Here is a 14,674-nt window from a genome sequence, read left to right as displayed (position 1 = left end):
CGCTGATTTGGACTGATTGCTTATTTAATAAAAAGATAACATAACAAGCGGTAAAACACATTCAATAGGAATTGCTGTGCCACAACTCACATTTACCGGTGCTGCTAACAGACTGACTAAGCAGCCAAGCTTCCGTTCCTGTCACAGCCCCCCTCCCAGACGTAACGTCTCCCTTAAAGGGTCCGCAATCAAACACACACAAAAGTAACAAACATTATACTATGAATGGGATAGCATATGCGCTGGCTGGACTGTTGTCAGCATTGTATTACATCCGTTTTTTTGGGGGGTAGGCAGAGTGTGTCTGTGAGTGGGCACTGCAACGCCCCTGTTTGCCGGGTTTGCCTTATAATCAGGTGCGCCTTATAGTCTGAAAAATATGGTAAATTAAAAATAATACATTTTTGAAATATATGAAAAGTAATTCAAAACAACAAAAAACGAATTTAAAAAAGAAAATGACATTTAAATAGATACAGAAAATATTGTTCAAATTGATTAATAAATATAAATGAAAAGTTTTAAAAAATAGAAATAAATACATTAAAATTGAATACAAAATATCATTTGAAAATTGATACGTTTGAAAAATTATTATTAAACACATTTAAAATTAATTAAAAGGTAAATAAAAAAAATAAAACATTCAATTCAATACATACATGGACAATCAAAAATTTAAATATAGAATATGCAATTATAAAATTATACATTTTATATAATAAAATATTATTATATAAATAACACTATAAATATACGAAATGAAATAGATTAAACATTTTTAAATAAATACATAAAAATATTTTAATGATTATTAGATACATTTAATAAATAAATACAATTAAAACTAAATAAAATAATAAATTAAAAATAAATTAAAATAGAAAGTTGAAAACATAAATATGTAAATAGTAAATAAAATGAAAAATAAATCATTTGAAAATATATTGATAAGTAAGGGGGTAAATTCATACACTAATTTAAAATTACATTTAAATAAATGAATGAATAAATGAAAAATAAAAGATAGATGGGAAAAGAAAAGCCTAAGCCAATCACTCTTTGAATAGGGAATGCTTTCTTCCTCAATCCAAATTTTGCAAGCATCTCTTTCTTGCCTCTTAGCTATCCCGGCCTGCTCATCGTCCCCCAAAGCATCCCTGATTCCACTATCCAGAGAATATCACGCTGCTACCGGCAGAACCGCTTCCCCGTAGTCTGTTGGCGCAATTCCCGGACCAAGGCCGTGCTCCTCCGATCGGCGGGCTTCCACGCCAAAGGGGTGGTGGGCTTTTTCAAGTCTCCCAACGCCCCCACTTCAGGTGATCCTTTTATATTCAATTCAACCTTCTTGGATTAGCAGAATTTCACATTTCGTTTTCTTCGCAGTTCCCTCTCAGGCTGACTCCACCAGTCTGGAACAGGAGAAATATCTGCAGGCCATCATCAGCTCCATGCCCTCTTACAGCGAGAACGGCGGCAGGAACACGCTTAGTGGCTTCACCTCCACCCACATGAGCGCTTCAGGTAGGTGCCCCCCAACTTGGCTTCCAAAGTTCTAGAGCTGACCTCAGATTGCGCGCAGATTTCTCAGAAAAGGTGCGGCAGCCCAAGATCGGCGCTTTGATGAAGCAGGTGATGGGGGCTAAGGAAGACGTGCCTGGAACCTTTAGCAGAGGAGGTGAGACATGTCTGTTTTTAAAGTTAAAATAAATGATAAACAATAAATATATGACAATTACTAAAAGAGTCACAAGGTAATATCCTAGGCTATGGATTCCTGCCTTTGATGCAGTTAGAAGCTGTAATATCTTTGTGTTTGACAACAACTCTTGGTCAAAGGGCCAAGGTCGTCTCCCTCTTGGAGGCATCATGTCCCAACTGGATGCATCTAATCACCTGTCTTTTTCCGACCCATAAATATATCCAATTCCAGAGGTCTGTAACTCTAATTTTGACAAGAAGAAGAAAAAAATCCTATTCCACATATCCATCCATTATCTGCACCGCTTATCATCAGTAGAGTCGCGGGGGTGCTGGAACCCATCCCAGCAATCTTCGAGCAGTGTGCAGGGGACACCCTGAATTGGTTGCCAGCCAGTCGCAGGGAACACAGAGAAGGACAACCATTCATACACTCACTCATACCTAGGGACAATTTGGAACAGCCAATTAACCTGAAACACATGTTTTGGGAATGTTGGAGGAAACCGGAGTGCCCGGAGAAAACCTACGCAAGCACGAGGAGAACATGCAAAGATTCTCTTGACCTCAGAACTGTGCCGCACACGTGCTGACCACTGCGCTGCCGTGCTGCCCTTATTCCACATAGTGATGTAGAAACATCGTTAACTAAGAATGCTGTAACGAGGGCCTGTAAAACATCTTATTCCACATCCTTTAGGCCCTCTTCCTCCACTGGCATGAAATAGATCACCTGTCTTTTTAATGACCCCCCAAATAGACCCCTCTCCAAATGAAACAAAAGCTTGTGACATTTACTTCTAAAAAGGGGCCATATAACATTGTATTCCACACCGTAATGGGGAAATTATCATAAACTAAGTACTTCATTCTTTGTGTTTGACCTCAGCTCTTGGTCAAAGGGCCAAGGTCATCTCCCTCTCTCAGTCCAAAGTGTCTGGCAAGGCTAGGAACTCTACCCGAGGTACAGTAGGCCTTGCCCGGCTTTCTTTCCTCCCACTAATCAAGTCTCTTGAACTAATTGTTTCTTGTACTGTTTGTATCAATTTGTGTGTTTGTGCACGTGCACCGCACCGCACCGCACCACAGCTTGTGGTCCAATAGCAAGAGTCGCATCCGGTTTCGGGGTCTTCTATCTTTTTAGGAGCATGGCTATTAGCTGTGAAAATGCATTCTTTCAAATCAAAGACTATCCGTGAGAAATTTACTTTTGGTGCCACAATTTATTGGCATGGCTTTCCCCGTCTTTTTCAGCAGGTAAATGGGGAAGCATCCGAGGCAGCGGGCGTCTCAGCGCCTACAACCCGGACGTGGGGACGCGGCTGGCCGGAAAAGAGTCCCCGCAAGCTAATGGCGGTCCCAGCGAGGCCTCCTTCCTCAGACAGCAGAGGGCCTACCTCTACATTATTGGGGACAAGGCTCAGCTCAAGGTGATTGTTTTCAGTTATTTTTAAGATGTCAAAAGTTGAGAACATTCTTAAAAAAGTCCTCTTTCTGTCGTATAGGGTGGGAAGCAGGACTTGTTTCAGCAGTGGGAGGTAGTGCCCATCGAGGTGTGCGACGTGCGGCAGGTGAAGAACAGCTTCAAGAAGCTGATGAAGGCCTGCGTGCCAAGCTCCGGCTCCTCAGACGCCGGCGCCAACTTTTTGCGCAGCCTGGAGGAGTCGGAATGGATGGCGCTGGTAAGTCGACACGCAATTGCCAGTGGAGCAACGTGAGGGTTGTGGTATTGCGGTCAAAGGGTTAGGGCTAGAGTTAGAGCAGGTAGGGCTAGGGGTTGAGTTAGGTTAGGGCTGGGGTCAGCAACCCAAAATGTTGAAAGAGTCTTATGAGATATGGATAGAGTTAGTGTTGAAAATGTTGGAGTTAGGGTTAGACGAGTAAGGGTTTGTGTTTGAGTAAGGTTAGGGTTTAAACAGTTAGGGTTATGGGTGCTTCCGTTTCCTACCACTGACCACTCTAACCTCTCCAAGCATCCAGAGCCAATCTACTATCGGCCCGGAAATGCAGGGCCATGTGCTTGTTAATTTGTATATTAAATGGGTACATTTATTCGGTGTTAAGAGTTAGGGGAGGGTGGAAAGGTTTGGGTCAAAGAGATATGGTTAATGTGGTTAGGGCTTGGGTCAGGAAGGTTAGGTCTGGTTAAATGGGTTAGGGTATGATCGATTAAGGATAGCTGGGTGGGGTTAGGGTCAGTGGGGTTAGTGCTAAGGTTAGGGGGAATAGAAGGGTGAGGGCTAAGTTTAGAGAGACTAGTGTCCGGGATAGAAGTGAAAGGGTGTGATGGTTAGGATTTGAGAGGGGAGGGCCAGGGTCGGGTTAGGTTGAAAAGGGTTGAAGGTTAGGGTCAGAAAAATCAGTACCGGCACTTGGTTTATCTAGCATGGGCCTTACCAGCTATTCTGTGAAGTTTTCAAAATGAATTTTGTCTTGTATTTGGGTAATTGGGTATTTTGTTTATAGTCCTGTGTCTTTTTGTGCAGCTGCACCGGGTACTGCAGGTGTCAGTCCTGGTGGTGGAACTTCTGGAAACAGGATCCTCCGTCATGGTCAGCCTGGAAGACGGCTGGGATGTCACCACCCAGGTGTGATCCTATAGAGGAAGGGGTCAGAGAGGGAGGGTGTTCCACAAGCTGACACACACACTCTCCCCAGGTGGTGTCCTTGGTGCAGCTCCTGTCCGACCCCTATTACCGGACCCTGGACGGTTTTCGGTTGCTGGTGGAGAAGGAGTGGCTGTCGTTCGGCCACCGCTTCAGCCACCGCGGGGCTCAGACGCTCGGCAGCCAGAGCGCCGGCTTCACACCCGTCTTCCTGCAGTTCCTGGACTGCGTCCACCAGGTACATTTCTTCTCGGGAGCAGATCTGTGGAAAATCTGTTGTTGTGTCCCTAGGCGTAGCAAGAAAGGATGGGGGTGTCTTAGATTGGGTGTCATGTGGTTGGCACATGCATTTAGGTCAATATTTGCAAAAATAAGATTTGTGCTTGGTAAAGAGGACGCGAGATTTTCAATCTGCCCTTTTCTTGGATTTTCCTATCCGCCACTTTTTTTCCTGCATTCTTCTGTCCAGCTGTCCATTTTTCAATCTGCCCATTTTATGGACTTTCTACCTTCCTTTCATATGGATTTTTCTGCCCATCTGCCATTTTGATTCTAAGTTTAAGGCTGAGTAGACCATCAAAATAAGAGCAGAAATTAAGACATTTTTAAGGAGAAAATGACTGGACCAAAAAATACTTACAATGCCAAATTCTAAATCTGTTCTAAAAACACTGACCCTGTTCTTGTTATTAAATCTCCTAGGCTACAAAAAGCAGACCCACCCTAAAAGGTGTGGAAAACAAAGAACAGCAACATCTTTGGTCAATTGTGACAATGATGTAAACGGTGCATAACAATCAAAACAACAGACTGGCATCTTATCCCATCTGGCCCAAAGGACCAAATGTAATGTAAAACTTAAGTAGACACTCAAAATAAGAAGAGAAGACTCCAATGGATTTATAATTTGCAAGGAGGACCAGGAAAAGAACTTTCGGATAAAATAATTCCTTCCAGTCTCTTTTAATTAAATCTTCATGGTTACAAAAAAAACAGATCAGCTCTAATGGGTGTGGTAATCAATTAACAGCGTCATGATTGACTGATAGGGCAATGATGTCGCTGTAACAGTCAAAATAAGGAGCTGGCATCCTATGAAACCTTCTTTGGAATTGACCAATATTAAAAACTGAATAAAAACTCAACACCTTTTTTGTGATTTATTTACTTCATTTACTCTTTTTTTCTGGGTTTTCTATTTGCCACTTTTCTGAATCTAATGAAGTTTTCTATCCGTCCATGCCCCCCTATTTCAGTCATTCTCACTTTTTAAGGATTTTCTTTTACATATTTGTATCTGCCCCTTTCTGGATTTTTCTGTCTCTCTTATAGCTCTTTTTGGATTTGGCTGTTCTATTGTGAAAACAAGACTTTGGTTAGGTGGCCCAGCGCATTTTTCTTAACAAGAAATATTTTTTTGTGTGTTTCCCTCAGATCCATCTTCAGTTCCCCATGGAGTTCGAGTTCAGCCAGTACTACCTGAAGTTTCTTGCCTACCACTACGTGTCCAACCGCTTCCGGACTTTCCTGCTGGACTCAGACTACGAGCGCATCGAACTCGGTATTTCTTCCGGTCGCTGCGTTTTTTTCCGCTCCTGTCTAGTTTGACTCGAGTGGTCCTTGGTTCACAGGAGTCCTCTATGAGGAAAAAGGCGAGAGAAAAAGTCCTCAGGTGTGCAAGTCTGTTTGGGACTACGTAGACCGTCTCCACAAGAAGACCCCTGTCTTCTTCAATTACATGTTTGCTCCCGAGGACGACGAGGTAAGGACACTTGCCCCATTTGTCGCAAATTTTCCTTCTTTTAAGATATTTTATCATGTTTCCTAAAAGATAATCTTAAAAACAAGCTGTCTTAGGTAAAAAATGGTAGATTTTCTTTGCAGTTGATTTTAAGAAATCTATTCTATCACCAAATAAAGAAAAAAATAGCAAAACCACATACTAAAAAAAACATAATTTTGTTTCCTTTAAGTATAAGTGTTTTTGATTTACAAGGGAAACTAACTAAAATAGGCACCAATCTAGAAAAATTGCACTTTAAATAATCACATTTTTTCTGACAATTGATTTTTCTGTCATTAAATTATTATTTTTTTTAATCTATATGTTCATTTTTTCTGGAGTTTTCTTTTGGCCATCTTTGTTGGATTTTTCTGTAATCTACCACTTTTTCTGGATTTGACTAGATATCTTTATCGGCTTAATTTTTAGGGGTGGGGGGGTACTTCTATCTGCACTTGTCCAGATTTTTTTCCATATCCATATTCGTTTTTCTTAAATTTTATCCGTCCTTTTTTATGGTTGTTTTCAATACATCTGCCCATCTTCGGGGATGTTTCTATCTGCCCTTCTTTCGGTCTTTTTCTATCCATCTGCCCTTGTTTTTCAATTTTTTTTTCTCCATTCGTTTGATGGAAAAAAACAGTAAATAACCAATGGCTAGAAAAATCCATATAAGGAGCATATGGATAGAAAAATTCTGAAAAACGAGGGAATATTGATAAATATATTTAGAATAAAGGACAGACTGTTAGAAAAAATAAAGAATAAGGGCAGTTAGAAACAGCCAGAAAAGGGGGGCCTCTTGGGCTAAAATAAATCCAGGAAAAAAGCAGATGGATGAAAAATTCTGAAAAAAGGCTAATGGACAAAAAATATCCAGAAAAAGTGGCAGACCGATAAAAGAGTCCACGAAAAAAAGAGCTTATAGAAACATCCAGAATAAGGCGGCACTTGGTCTATGAAGAACCCAGAAAAATGGCGGATGGATAGAAAAATCCAGGAAAATGCTGATGAATAGAAGAATTCTGAAAATCATAAAAAAACATCCAGGTAAACAGGGCGGGCCAATAAAAAAATCCAGGGAAAAAAGACCGGACTGATAAAGAAATCCAGAACAAAAAGACAGCAGAGATATAAATATGTAGAAAAGGCAAATATATTTAAAAAAAAAAAAAAAAAAAGGAAATTCGTTCAAGTGATTGATGAACAAAAAACAGATTATTTTATTTTTTGTTCTAGGTTCTCCGGCCTTACACGTTCATCTCCAACCTGAAAGTGTGGTCGTACTACATGGAGGAGACGCTCTCTGAAGGGCCCCCATATGACGGGGAGGTACGGGGCCGGCAGGAGCGCAGCGTGTCAGAAGAGGGGGCCGAGGGGGGAGGGGCCAAGTCCCGCCGTGTCTCCTTGTGGCCATGCTACGACAGTCTGAGCAAATCGGCGCCCGACGCCGTCAGCAAACTGTTGCAGGATCTGCAGGCACTTGAAGGACAGCTCGGACAAGCGTCTGAGAAGTGGAAGGACACCTGGGACAAAATGAAGGCGGCGCAGAGGAACGAGGCCAAACTGGAGAGCAAGGTGACAACTGACTTTCCTACCGATTTTACCCAATGTTAGAAGATTGTGAAATAGTTCTTTTATATCGTCCTGATCCAAACTGATTTCATAGATGTATGGTCCCCCAACCCTTCCAAAACGGATTAATTGTATTTTTTTGTTCCTCGCATTTGACTACAATGAAATAACATGTTAAAAAATGTTTTGATTTTTTTTTTCAAGCCATTGTCTACTGAATTCTACAAACGCTAAATACGATAGAATTTTTTTTTTTTCATATATTCATCTTTTTTATTTAGTCATGTCTTGTATGGTTTAGTTTTAGTAATAATTTTTTGTATATTTATTTTTATTTGTTATGTACTTTTTGCAATTTATTGTTGATTTTATTTATTTTTTAAGAATATAATTAACAAATACCGATTTTATGTTTTTCTTTGATTTATATAATTGTCCATTATTCATTCTTTTATCCGTCTTATGTATTTTTTTAATCTATTATGTATGTTTTAATTTATCAAATAAATGAACTCAATGTTTTTTTTGCATCATCATGCCATGTATTACAGTTTTAAGTTAATTGTTTTGGTTACATCTATTTTAACTCATGTATTTTTATTCATCAAAACAATTATATAATTTTTTAGGTGCCTACAATGCAATAATTTTTATTAGATTATATCTATTTTCCCCCAAGGAGCTCAGTGTTTCTTATCCATGGTCATCTTTCATAACTCCATTTCCCCTTTTCTGTTATTTTCTTAAAAATCCATTAATTTAAGGAAAAAGTTAAATGTTTCAACCGTATGTATAGCGTTAAGAATTTTTATTTCATAAATCTTTTTGCAAAGAAACTTAATGCATTCACACTAATGGCGTTATTCTCTGTACTCGCACTTAAAGGCTTCTTTCTCTGGCTCTCTGCTCTCGTCGTCCAACCTGAGTCACCAACGGCGGTCCCAGGGCGTCTATCTGCAGGAGAGCGGTGTGGGCTCCCCCCTCAACCTGGCCCTGGACCACCAGGCCAACGCCACCTCCACCCCGGCGGCAGGCCGACCCAGCACCAGCACCCTCTACAGCCAGTTCCAGAGTACCGAGAGCGAGAACCGGTACGAGAAAGCCGGGGAAAACTTTGAAAACTGGGAGAAAAAAACTCAAAAATCAGGACAAAAATCATTAAACCCTGATAACAAACCCTGAGAGATGCGAGAATTCCCTCAAGAACCACGAGAAAAAATGCGTGAACTTCATGAAAAACCTCCAAAACCAAGGGAAGAACTGTTATAATAACCTCAAGAACTGCAAGAAAAAACTCGCAAACTGTGAGAAAGACCTTGAGAACTACAAGAAAAACCTTGAGGAAAACTTTGAGAACTGAGAAAAATAGCAACTTTAGAATTGCAAGATTTACCCCAAGAAAACCCGTGACAACTGCAAGAGAAACAGAAAGAAAAACGTGAATAGAGCGGAAATAACATTGAGAAAAAATGAAATATCCTCCGGAACTGGAGGAAATACTTCAAAAATTGCGGGAAAAACCTTGATACAGCAAGAAAAACCTCCAGAACACAGTAGAAAAAAAACATTAGAAGTGCCAGAATAACCTTAAGAACAGTGACAATAACTGCAAAAACCACGAGAAGAACTGCGAATTTTGTGTGAAGAACCGTGAAAATCGTAGAAAAAAAGCAAGAACCTTGAGAATTTCGAGAGTAAATACAACTACGGCAAGAAAAAAGACATTGAGAACTTTGAGAAAAAAACCTCGAGAAGCAAAAGAATAACACAGAACTGCGAGAATAACCTTGGGAAACCCCTAGAACAACCTCGAGAACCGTAAAAAGGACTTCAGGAACCTTGGCCAAAAGAAAAAAAATTGCGAGAACTGTCAGAAAAAAAAAAGATAACCTTGAGAAAAACGCGAAAGTAACCGCGAGGACTGCGAGAGAAAAAATCTCTAGAACCACAAAATAACCTCAAAAACTGTGAGGTAAACCCCCAGAATCTCAAAAATAGCGCTAGAAGCTTAGGAAAAACGCATTAACCGCAAGAATAACCTCGAGCACAATGAAGAAAAACCATCAGACCTGCACCAACTTGGTTCTGTTTTTGTGTTTAGAAGTTTCGAAGGAATCCTCTTTAAGAAAGGGGCTCTACTCAAACCGTGGAAGCCCAGATGGTTCGTCCTGGACAAAACCAAACATCAGGTAGGGTCCAGAGTTTTACAAAGTGGGCGTGGCTTAGCATCCTTTGTGAACGTCTCCTTGTTTGGCAGCTGCGATACTACGAGAGCAGACAGGATAAAGAGTGCAAAGGCGTCATCGAGCTGGCGGACGTGGAGTCGGTCCTGCTGGGGACCCCGACCATGGGGGCCCCCAAAAATATCGAAGAGAAAGCCTTTTTTGACGTGAGTTTTGTCATTTGAGGCAAAGTGAATTGTGCCGAACCAGGTTTTAGTTGGATGTTCATGTAGCGCTGACCCCATGAGGTGCAGGGTTTTGTTACTAGAGTATAGGGCGCTATTTCACCATTTCATGATTGATTCTACTTTTATAACATGTATTTGAACTTAGAAGTTAGGTGACATTTTGATTTTGTAGTGGCCACTTTAATAAATAATATATTGATAAATCGTAAAAAAAAAATTTGTTGTGAGGGTCAAACCGAGTTCCCGAATGTTTGATCTTACATTACACAGTCCAGCGTTTTTCCGAATTGCTCAGTCCACAATTGAAAGGATTTGGGAGTACAGTCAATAAACATGCCCGATTAAAGTCGCCGTCGACGATAAACCTCCGTTGGGGTAGTGCAAGCTGATGTTTAGCAGCGGGCAGGAGATATAGCGCTATGCTAACGTTAGCATCTGGTGAAACTGTTAGCGGTGGAAAGTATACAGCAAACACAAAGACCACAGTTAACTCTCCCGGTACATAGCTAGAAACTCCATATCGAGTGAGCATTGTGTATCAATGGTTCCGCTATTATTATAGCGCGTAGTCTCCAACCCCTGTTTTTACCGGAGTCTTCGTCTCGTTCGAGCCGGTGATGTAATGCGGCGTCGGGAAAGCCAAGACTCCGTGATGGCAAAAAAAAGTCCTCCAATTCCGGACGTTGTTGGTGGCGATCTGGCGTTGAAATATGACATGAACATAAGTAATAAAACAAAAATAAAATAGGAATATATATTAAAAAATACGACGTCATTAAAATCCAAAAAACAAATACATTAAAAATAGTTGAAAATGAGTTGAAATTCATGAAACAAAATAATACATAAAATACCTAATAAATGATGAACAAACTAGCATGTCAACATAAATAACAAAAGATAAATGATTAAATAAATGTGAATAAACAAAATTAAATAACGTATACAAATGATTAAATATCAATTCAAATATATCAATAAACAAGTATTAAAAGAGATAATATATAAAAATAATTGATTAATGAACAAAATATCACATGACAGAAATAAACATAAATAATAAATCAAATATATGAAGAAACAAAATTAAATGATACATGAAAAACCAGTGGTTAGCGCTTGTGCGGCACAGTTCATGTCATGGGAACCTGTCGTGGGTTCAAATCCAGCTCCAGACTTCCTGTGCGGAGTTTGTATGTTCTCCCCGTGCTTGCGTGGGTTTCCTCCGGGCACTCCGGTTTCCTCCCACGTTCCAAAAACATGCATTTCAGGTGAATTGGCCGGTCCAAATTGTCCCTAGGTGTGAATGAGCGAATGAGTTGTCTGTCCCTGTGTGCCCTGCGATTGGCTGGCAACCAGTTCAGGGTGTCCCCTGCCCACTGCCCGTAGATGGCTGGGATGAGCTCCAGCCCCCCCCGCGACCCTAATGAGGATAAGCGGTACGGCTAATGAGATGAGATGAGATGAAAAACCATTCAGAACAATTGGAAATATATGAATGAAGTAAACAAAAACGTAATGTACATGAAAAATGCGGACTAAACTAAAAAATACATACACATAAATAATACAAAAAAATAAATATTGAAAAATAAAGTATATGAGTGAACACATTTTTAAAACTAAATAATAAATTTAAATAAAAGATAAATAAACAACAATGCATACACAAATACATTTAAATATCTGCATATATAAGGAAAAATAATACATTAAAATAAACAAATAAATGAAATAAAACTAAAAAAATAATTCTAAATGAATACAAATATGCAAATAAACAAACACTAAATAAAAAATGGATAATCTGAAAAAATAATTATAAATAAAATATTTGAATAAAATCTCTACTGTTTTTATTCTGTTTGCATCCCGCATTCATGGTGTAACGATGCCCTCCAGTGGCTAGTCAAGTCAAGTCATTTTTATTTGTAAAGCGCAGTACTTATTTTCCCCCTTTTTTAATGTCTACATTTTTGTCTTTTCCGTTCGAATACATGTATTTTATCATCCTTCCGCGGATCTATTGGTTTTATGCAAATCTCTCAGACAAACAACTTGACAACACAGGAATTGGTTTTTTTTTTTTTGCGGCAGCTGAAGACCACCCGGCGAGTCTACAACTTCTGCGCGCAGGACAGCCTCAACGCTCAGTTGTGGATGGACAGCGTGCAGGGATGCCTGTCGGACGCTTAACCAGGGAAGGGGGACACACCCCTCCGACACTCCTGAACCCTGTTATCGCTCAGTTTTTCTGGCCACCAAACTGCGCGCGACCATTCCGTCACCCCGGCACGAAGACTTCCTCCCGACTCTCCTTCTTCCTCACTTAAGCCCCGCCTCTCCCATTTCTTAACTTAATCCAGGGGGAGGAATGACGGAGGAGCTGCCGGACACCGTTTCAGGACCACCGGTCCGTCAACCAATGACGTCTACTTCCCCTTCATTCCAACTCGACCGCGATCGGGAGTCCTTGCCAAGCCCCTTCCCTGCTATAACAAATTATACGGCCAAGAGGCTTGGCAAAGACAGATGTTATAACAAGGCAACTGACCAAGAGACTTGGCCAGGACAGTGTCTAGTGTTCATTAAAGATTTTTTGTTTTAACCCCGATAAAAAATGTCTTTAGCGAGCCCCTTGGACTTGTGCCCGTTATTACAAAGCATATGGCCCGGGGGCTCGGCCTGGACAATTCTTATCTAAGTTGAGTTGGGATGAGAGGAGGCATGTGTCCAAGGGACTTGGTAAGGACAGTTATCATAACAAGGCACTAGGGCAAGGAGCTCAGCAAGGACCGTTGTTATTTAGATGAAGGATATTTTTTTCCATGTTTTTTGTTTGGTTTTTGTTTAGTGCCACCACAATCTGGAGAAAGAAATACTGTGAAAGGCCATCTGGATCTCCTGAGTGTTTACAAAGTGGACTAAAGTCTCCCTCCCTTCACGCTAACCACTATTAACAATCGTCCAATTGAGGCACGGATACAAAAAAGCCTGTTTGAGACTGAAATCGCAAACTCATGAAAGCGTTTTAACACAAGTCTTTACGGATGTTCCGGATCAGGATACTCGGACGTCACACGTAAACGGAGCACCTCGAAGGCATCCCAAGCAAACATTGAAAGTTGAGTAGTAAGTTACCGAAAGGATTTCAAATGTTCCTCGGAGAAGTTCAAAAGCTCGGGGAGATGCACCAAAGTTTCATGGACAGACGTACGTGTTAGTTCTAACTCTAAAACGTACCTTTGGTAATTGCAACTCCGTTTGTTTTTGGGTTATAACCCTCAAATGCAACACGTTTCACTTGTCTTTTCCCTTTGTAAAATACATCGCCTTTTTTTTTTTTTTTTTTTCCAAAATTGTAGATTCTTTTTGTTACGGGGGGAGCGTTTAACTCCCCCCCTTGTATATACGACTCCAGATTTGTACGTAACGTTTATAGTAGTAATTTATTTAACTTTTCCCGGAGCTTTTCAAACCCTTAGAACTTTTAATGTGCCAATGGTTTATTTTCCGTATCCATGCGACTAATTCTTTTTTGTACTGTGCAAGTAAAACCCTCCTGTTTGTTTTTAAACACAGTTGTCGATATTTTAGTTTACACCGTTCATGCAAGAGTGGAAATGTGAGTAGGTTTTTTTTTTTTTTTTTTTTTATAAAAACTGATCGGTTCAAACTGTTCCTAGACTGCAGTTGAAATAAATGTCTGACACGTATTGCCCTACTATTTTTTAGCAGTATTAGTTCGAATGTACAAGCAGCGCTGTACTACGTGTTTTACTTTGTGTTACGGATATCCGATCGAAAAAAAGGATGAATCCGCAGAATTCAACTGAGCGTATTTTTAAAATAAATATTTCTCAAATGTTTTTGTTCCATCATTTTTGGACCAATTACTGTAACAGATTGAAAATACATATTTAAATGTTGTGTCATAAAATAATTTGTTTGTATATTCAACTGAATTTCAGCGAAATAGCGCTCGCGGAGCTGGAAAAGCTTGCAGCCCGTCCAAGGAAACTGATAAAAATATGTAAAATAGTATATAAAGTACTATTAATGTTATTATGGTGTCAGCTGTGTCCCATTGTTTGTGTCCTCTACAAAAATTCGGCAAAACTAGATATCAAATTTAGTGCTCAAAAACAAAGAACTAATGTATTAATTATGCTTTAATTATGAAAAGAAAATAACGACAGAAATACTTACAAAACGCATCAGTAAAAATATTGAAAAAATACTACTACACAAATACATCAACAGAAATACTACAAAAGCACTACTGTAATAGTTTAATGAAGAATTACTACAGAAATACTACTACAAAACTACCTATAAATAAAACAACAGAAATACTACAAAAACACTAATACAACTACAGATATACTACACACATCTACAGAAATACAATTAACCCGATTTCGTAAAACAAGGACATGTGTTATTTTGCTTTAAGGTCAACTCATGTTTATTTGTATAGTCCTCAAAGGGATACCCAAATTCAAAAACATCCAAAATAAGAGAAAATAAGACATGTTATTGGCATAATATCATATACAGTATATTTCATCGGTATATTCCAATTATTTTCGAGAC

The 14,674-nt window shown here is 39.7% G+C and overlaps 1 protein-coding gene across 5 annotated transcripts in view; it reads left to right on the top strand.

Annotated features, from left to right (window-relative positions):
- sbf1 (SET binding factor 1) overlaps positions 1–13,947 on the top strand; it is a 67,742-nt gene extending 53,795 nt beyond the window's left edge. For 2 of the 5 annotated variants that reach the window (XM_088347071.1, XM_088347069.1), the window contains 15 exons: positions 1,126–1,322; positions 1,390–1,527; positions 1,586–1,681; positions 2,594–2,668; positions 2,959–3,134; positions 3,210–3,386; positions 4,191–4,292; positions 4,363–4,548; positions 5,745–5,871; positions 5,942–6,072; positions 7,333–7,671; positions 8,554–8,759; positions 9,770–9,857; positions 9,926–10,057; positions 12,176–13,947. In XM_088347071.1, coding sequence (XP_088203197.1) covers positions 1,126–1,322; positions 1,390–1,527; positions 1,586–1,681; positions 2,594–2,668; positions 2,959–3,134; positions 3,210–3,386; positions 4,191–4,292; positions 4,363–4,548; positions 5,745–5,871; positions 5,942–6,072; positions 7,333–7,671; positions 8,554–8,759; positions 9,770–9,857; positions 9,926–10,057; positions 12,176–12,274 — 2,269 coding nt within the window. In that variant the 3' untranslated portion in view covers positions 12,275–13,947. The remainder of the gene's footprint in view (positions 1–1,125; positions 1,323–1,389; positions 1,528–1,585; positions 1,682–2,593; positions 2,669–2,958; positions 3,135–3,209; positions 3,387–4,190; positions 4,293–4,362; positions 4,549–5,744; positions 5,872–5,941; positions 6,073–7,332; positions 7,672–8,553; positions 8,760–9,769; positions 9,858–9,925; positions 10,058–12,175) is intronic. The other 3 variants (XM_088347070.1, XM_088347074.1, XM_088347073.1) reach the window with 3 other exon arrangements.
- Positions 13,948–14,674: the final 727 nt, after the last annotated feature.

This window comes from Urocampus carinirostris, chromosome 11, assembly GCF_059441175.1.
Source record: "Urocampus carinirostris isolate Australia breed hairy pipefish chromosome 11, RoL_Ucar_1.0, whole genome shotgun sequence".
Taxonomy (NCBI): Eukaryota; Metazoa; Chordata; class Actinopteri; order Syngnathiformes; family Syngnathidae; genus Urocampus; species Urocampus carinirostris.
Note: the sequence above shows the minus strand (reverse complement) of the source record. Positions and strands in the feature narration are given on the sequence as shown.